The sequence below is a fragment of the Haliotis cracherodii genome, unplaced genomic scaffold (assembly GCF_022045235.1).
Source record: "Haliotis cracherodii isolate W230 unplaced genomic scaffold, xgHalCrac1.p SCAF_10, whole genome shotgun sequence".
Taxonomy (NCBI): Eukaryota; Metazoa; Mollusca; class Gastropoda; order Lepetellida; family Haliotidae; genus Haliotis; species Haliotis cracherodii.
In genome coordinates this window covers 55,168,714-55,176,138 of record NW_027266265.1, presented here as the reverse complement: position 1 = coordinate 55,176,138, position 7,425 = coordinate 55,168,714, and the positions used below count along the sequence as shown (strand labels likewise).

Here is a 7,425-nt window from a genome sequence, read left to right as displayed (position 1 = left end):
TCAACATCACAGGGATCTTCTGAGGGTTCAAATGACCCTTGAGGTTCTAAAAGACCCTCTGATGTTTCAAGTAAAGGTTCTGGAACACCTAGAGCGGTCATGTCCTTCTTTGACTTTTCAAAATAACAGGGATCTTCTGAGTGTTCAAATGACCCTTGTGGTTCTAGAAGACCTTCTGATACTCCAAGTGAAAAGACTGGAGCACCTCGAGGGGCCATGTCCTTCTTTGACTGTTCCACATCATCTTCTGAGTGTTGAAATGACCCTTGTGGTTCTAAAAGACCCTCTGATGCTTCAAGTGAAGGTTCTGGAACACCTAGAGATGGGATGTCTTTCTTTGACTTTTCAACATCACAGGGATCTTCTGAGTGTTCAAATGATCCTTGAGGTTCTAAAAGACCCTCTGATGTTTCAAGTAAAGGTTCTGGAACACCTAGAGATGGGATGTCTTTCTTTGACTTTTCAACATCACAGGGATCTTCAGAGTTTTCAAATGACCCTTGAGATTCTAAAAGACCCTCTGATGTTTCAAGTAAAGGTTCTGGAACACCTAGAGCGGTCATGTCCTTCTTTGACTTTTCAACATAACAGAGATCTTCTGAGTGTTCAAATGACCCTTGTGGTTCTAAAAGACCCTCTGATGCTTCAAGTGAAGGGTCTGGAGAGCTACAGAGAGATAAACTGTGCTCTGTTACTTCACTCTCACTGCTTGGATAACTCTCCTGGGAGGACTCCACCACTTTGTAACTGGAAGAAGCAACTTCAATTGGGGCAGAAAATGTCCATTGGTTTTTCGGTCTCTTTAATCTGGACATCCTATGGGAGACAACTTTACGTTTCCGAGTAGATGTTGAAAACACTGGAGAAGTTGAATTGGCACAAAAAACTTGAGCATTTGTTGATAAAGTTTTATCAGTACTTTCGTTGTCAGAAGGCTCAGTTTTCAATCTTTTTGTCAAGGGCTGAGCATCACCACAATCACTCATACATGAACTACTTGATTGCAGACATTTGCTTGCAGCATCTGTATCGCTATCATGAATTTCAACACAGCCTTTCTGCTCTGTCTTAACACAGACACTATTGTCCTCCTCTTTCATGGATTCATCATTCTCTTCGGAGTCACTTGAAATATCGATGACCACAATGGGAGCTTCATCTGTAAAGCCTTCATCACTTTCCTCATCATCTTCAGTTTGGCACACAATGGGGACATGTAAAGCGTCTTCTGTGTCGGTTCCATCTTTAGTGACACTTTTACTGCCATAGGAACAAGATTCATTAGGCTTTGCGTCTGGTCTATTTTGAATACTTCCACCACTTGGTACAGCTACTACATCATCAAAGTCCCCTGAACTGTCTCTCGATCTCTTGGAACCAGGATATTCTGACTTTGGTTCTGAATCAACAGCAGTTATTACCCCTTGTGGAGATCCACACCCTTTGTCCTGTTGGGCAGCAGGTGCTTGCTGACAAGTTGGAAGGGTGGCTGATTCTGATTTTATGTGGCCTTTCTGTAATGCAAAAAAGAAGAAGTACTTTTTAGGGTAAAAATATCATTTATACTTACCCTGACTTTTACGCCATAGCGATTAGTATGAGCCAGGACCAGGTAAATTGAAAAACATTGAAAATTCTTTTGATAAGGATATTTATTATTTTACGCCAGCAAATGCAAAGTTGAAGGGTCTCAGTGTTTATTAAATGATTTGATGGCTTTATTTGAGATCAATAAAATATGTAAAACATGCCATTTTAGGTGGATCGATGTCTACATCTTCAGGTAAACCAAATTTAAACCCAAATACCCTGAATACTAGAATATTCCATACACACTAACCATGCTGAAAGTCTTGGATGACTGCCTGTAACAAAAGTGAGTGAGTATTGTTTTACAGTGCTTTCAGCAATATTCCAGCAATATCACATCAGGGTACACTAGAAATGGGCCTCCCACATTGTATCCATCAGGGGAAGTGAGCCTGGTCCTTCAGCACGATGAGCATTTACCTTCACCACTATGCTACCCTACCACCCTCTATTACAAAGACAGTGACTACCCTACCACCCTCTATTACAAAGACAGTGACTACCCTACCACCCTCTATTACAAAGACAGTGACTACCCTACCACCCTCTATTACAAAGACAGTGACTACCCTACCACCCTCTATTACAAAGACAGTGACTACCCTACCACCCTCTATTACAAAGACAGTGACTACCCTACCACCCTCTATTACAAAGACAGTGAAAGGGGCAAAGCAGCAGCATCCAGGGTATCTGTGATTTTATTCACAGTTTGTTGCTATAACAACTTCCATCTTAACTGGTATCTGGAGTTACAGTGTGTTTAATCTTCTGGGTCCTGAATTAGGCTATGAGAACTTCAACCATATCATCTTGCATCAACTAAATGTGGGAGGAACACCGGAAGTGTAGCAGGCTTTGGACAGCTATTACTTGGATGAAACCCTTGATCACGGGTATTGTAACAACGATAATAGATACATACTCAGGGAAAATCTCGGACTCAAACCTACATTCATAGGTTTCTGGCATAGATTTTCATACCTTTATTGCAGACTGAGAAGGACTTTGGGAAGGGCTACCACCAGTTGCCTGCCCTATATCTGGCCTTTGCTCAAGTGGCCTTACAGGAACTTGGACTTCTGGGATAGCTGTTGGTGTGGAGGACTGGAAAAAGAACAATTCCTCATGAAAAACCTTGAAATAGTCACAAGGCACTGTAGCTCATTTGAATCTTTATCAAATATTTGCAACATCAGGCTAAAGGTCCAATGTTAACAAGACACTTATGCAAACATAAATTACAGAAGTCTCGATACATAGATAGAATTCGAAGTTTCAAGGTGGACAACAGATGGCTTTCCAGGACACAGCAGATGAGCTCACAACATCTATTTGGTAAAACTAACTTCAGTAAGTCAATATCAAGAATACTTGGATCATATGTGACTGGTAAACTTCAAAGGTCCTGCTGTATCAGAGCTGCTGGCAATGTTAGTGTTTGTATTTGTTTGTTGCTTAACGGCGCACTCAGCAATATTCCAGCTATATGACAGAGGTCTGTAAACACAATCCAGTGATTGATATTATGAACCTAGATCTGTGCAGTTTGGATACAATGACATGCATCAACCAAGTCAGCAAGTCTGACCACCCGATCATGTTTGTCGCCTCCTACGATAAGCATGGGTTGCTGAAGACCAATTCTAACCCGGATCTTCATGCGTTGACTAATCCTTGAAACAGACAAGGACTAACGTTGCCGTTTGTACTCACATGTTGTGTGGTAGCTGGTGTCAGCTCCGAGAGTCCACAGTCACATCTCCCGAACTACAACATGGACAAACAACTGTATTAAATAGTACAACTATCACTTTTATTGAGGGCAGACATTTCATAGCAATGGCCGTGATTACATCAAGTGTAAACAAGTAAGTCATTCAGGTTTCTTGCCGATTTGTTTAGCCTTACTTTCAGAATTTTGAAATCATCATAAACCCGAAGTGACCAGGTTTTGTATTGACTTAAGAGGTGTAGTGCTATAATGATGATGATGCATTACAATTCGTGGTATAAACGTAGACGGACACACGTCAGCAGCTCATCAACATCAATTAGGTCACTGAGGCCGTTGGATCTGCAGTTTGCAGCATTAGAAACTGGCATCAGTCCAACAGTCCTTGCCAAACTGCCCAATAGCTTAGGTATCATAAGGACTAGTAGAAATTTCCCATTTGTAATGGCTTTGCTATATGGGGGCGGTCGGGTAGCCTGGTGGTTAAAGCATTCGCTCTTCACGCCGAAGACCCGGGTTCGATTCCCGACATGGGTACAATGTGTGAAGCCCATTTCTGGTGTCCCCCGCCGTGATATTGCTGGAGTATTGCTAAAAGCGGCGTAAAACCATAATCACTCACTCACTCACTCACTCACTTTGCTATATGTTATCATTTTAAGGACTAGTGGACTAAATCTGTTTCTACTGCTGAGTTTGGTGCCGCAGAGTGAGAGACCCAAAATTACTCATACGAGTCCCCAAGACACAATATATGTGAGTGGATATGAAAATACTTACATCCTTTTTTGTTCAATAAACAATAAAGCATAAGACAGTGGTGAAAGTCCACTCTAACGGTAGTCTGAAACCCCAGTCAGCCCCAAATTTCTTTTGGTCTTATAGGTTTAGTTTCTACTTGTGCATAAATATATAGCAAACAAATAGCTCATGCAAAGATAAAGCCTGCAAGTCTATATTCAAAAACCACAACCGACTTAGAGACCATGTTGAAATATCAAACTTCTATCAAACAAATATAACATCAAATTAACATGATTAAAGCCGAAACTGGGCTACTATTGACAACCCATCTGCTCACCAGAAACTGGTATTCTGATTCCGACTGTCTCTTCCTGGTTCCACCTGGAACGTTCTTCCCATTAGGATGGCCGAACGTCACCAGGTCACCCTCATTTAGAATAACAGAACCTGTAACCATGGAAACAGCACTGGTCAATGAAGCCTATTTCGGTTCCCTGCATACTACAAACCATAAACGAAGTGTTGAGAATCTTGATGTTGTTGACTGATTGTGTAGGAGAGTGAGTTGGTGAGTGAGTTGGTAAGTGAGTGAGTGAGTGAGTGAGTGAGTGAGAGTGATTTTGGTTGGTTGGTTTGTTGTTTAACACCGCACTCAGCAATATTCCAGCTATATGACGGCAGTCTGAAATTAATAATCGAATCTGGACCAGACTATCCAGTGATTAATATCATGAGCATCACTCTACGCAACTGGGATTGATGACATGTATCAACCAAGTCAGCGAGCCTGACCACCTGATCCCGTTGGTCGCCTTTTACGGCAAGTATGGGTTGCTGAAGACCTATTCTACCCCGGGTCTGAGAGAGAGTAAATATTGCTTAACACCACATCAGACATTTTGCCGTCATTCATGTTGAGATGGGTGAGTGAGTAACTTTAACAGCACTTTGAACAGTATTTTAGTCATATCCCATGTCAGCTTAATGTGAGTGGAACTCTCAAAGTGATGCAGGTCTCGCCCCGACACTTCTTCAAGTTCTTAATGAGAAGCGCAAGAGGCCCATCTTACCTGTGATCTTGATGTGATTGATGAACACCCCATTCATGCTGTCATCATAGAGCTTGTGCCGGCTGCCCTCCCGGATGATGCGTGCGTGCAGTCTGGAGATGTAAGCCCTATGGACCGGGTCGGACGAGTCCAGAACATAGTTCGCCTGCTGAGGGTTCCGCCCGATAATGGTGGTCACCCTGTTCAAGCTGAAGTCACAACACTTTGTCTTACACGTTTTGTATAATATAGGGGTGAAACGATACATGGTGCATCGATACATTGTGAGTTTTCATGTGACGATGCGATGCATGATACGTTTTTTTTGTATCGATACAAGAAAATACACTTGCTGAAATAAAAGACTTACTACTCATTCATCTCAGGCGTTATCCTGACCTTCTGTATCATTTCACTCCTCGCATAATATGGTTTACTTATTTATTTCCTCAAAGTATTTTGTTGTCAAAATAAATATAAAGTCGATCTACATTTATTATTGTAAGAAAATGATGCTGTGAGGATGACAATTCTCTGTTTATAATTCAACGTGTGGAGACAAAATAATTGGATACAAAGTTAGGTATGTTGTAAAGAATAGTGACATAATCCATGTTGCAGTTTCCCTTTGTAACAAACAGACAATAACAGGTAATAAGATGAGATCAGATCGCTCCTCCAATTTACAACAAGCATGAAATACTCACATCCCCCGCCAATATGACATGTCGGGTGTGTCCAAAGCATTAGTCCCCGTGAACATAGTTCACGGAGCGTTTTAGTAAAGAAATATACTACGTTTTTCAAAATCTGCTCCGGAAACGAGGACTACCTCCATTTTCAGTCTAAATCAAAGTCATTGCCATGGAAACTCGAAAAATAACTCTTAAAAAAACCAACAACTATCAAAAGGCACCAGTTCACCACTGGATCTATCTATGTGCCAAGTTTGGTGAAGAAATAAGGTACGGTTTTCAAGATCTGCTCCGGAAACGAGGACTACCGCCATTTTCAGTCTAAATCAAAGTCGTTGCAATGGACACTCAAAAAATAACTTTTTTAAAAATCCCAAACTATCAAAAGGCACGAGTTCACCACTAGACCTATCTATGTGCCAAGTTTGGTGAAGAAATATGGTACGGTTTTCAAGATCTGCTCCGGAAACGAAGTGTGACGGCCGGACGGACAGCACCCATTCCTATATCCCCCTTCCACTTCATGGCTGGGGATAAAAATACAGTGATCCCTTGCTACAACGCAACCTTGGGGTCCAAATAATTGATGAGCGTTATATATGATCAGTGGTTTAACGAAGGTCGAGTCAGAGGTGGTAGATGACCAACAAAACAGTATACATGCTCTGCCTACCTAACACAATCTTGCACGTTTCAGGGTTTCAAAAAAGATTAGAATAGAAGTTATTTATGATTCATAGTGTAGAAAAGGATTTATCGAGTATTAATATGCGTTTTCAAAAAAACAAACAGATCCAAGTTAGATCTATAACAAACTTGGTCAATAAAAGTATGAAATTTGATATAAAACATCACTAGACATGATGATTTACCATTTAAAATGTATTTCCTGCTCTCTAACAGATCCAAGTTAGATCTATAACAAACTTGGTCAATAAAAGTATGAAATTTGATATAAAACATCACTAGACATGATGATTTACCATTTAAAATGTATTTCCTGCTCTCTAACATATTCTTTTATATGCAGAGATTGAGATTACCGTGTGTATTTTCTCGTAAACTAAGCCAGAAATAGTAATCAGCTGTGCACACGTTTCCTCCCAATCTACCGGTGATTCAGTTAAAATGTACCCAGTGATACCACTTTAAAGAAATTGGATGCAATGGTCGGAAGAAATTGTATCTGATATTATTATTTTATCAGGAATAATATATAGAGGTTATCACGAGTGTGTTTGGGGATGATTAATATCCTGCATTAGGAATAAACATTGTAAATACATAGTGTTTATTCCTAATACAGGATATTTACCATCCCCAAACACACAAGCGTGTTAACCACTTTATCATATAATGTCATTCTTTAATTCTGTGCTTCAAAATCGCTTTCCCTCTCTCATAAACATTACCGAAACATTGCGAGTTTTCCTTGACTGCACGCATTAATATTTATTACGTCACAGGGTAAGTGATGTGTCAGTCGAACAGTGACAGTAGCCAATATAGTTCCAACTGAAATCTGTTTCTTATACAGTGGAGAAGCAACATATACGCAAAACAACAATTGTTTTTATTTGCCTTTCGCAGCAATCCATCGGTCTGTCCTCTA

The 7,425-nt window shown here is 40.5% G+C and overlaps 1 protein-coding gene across 1 annotated transcript in view; it reads right to left on the bottom strand.

Annotated features, from left to right (window-relative positions):
* The window catches only part of LOC139454537 (microtubule-associated protein futsch-like), a 71,644-nt gene that overhangs the window by 53,445 nt on the left and 10,774 nt on the right, over window positions 1-7,425 (bottom strand). The window contains exons 3-8 of the mRNA XM_071236317.1: window positions 5,140-5,327; window positions 4,407-4,516; window positions 3,307-3,360; window positions 2,575-2,697; window positions 635-1,514; window positions 89-286 (exon numbers count right to left, since the gene is read on the bottom strand). Coding sequence (XP_071092418.1) covers window positions 89-286; window positions 635-1,514; window positions 2,575-2,697; window positions 3,307-3,360; window positions 4,407-4,516; window positions 5,140-5,327 — 1,553 coding nt within the window. The remainder of the gene's footprint in view (window positions 1-88; window positions 287-634; window positions 1,515-2,574; window positions 2,698-3,306; window positions 3,361-4,406; window positions 4,517-5,139; window positions 5,328-7,425) is intronic.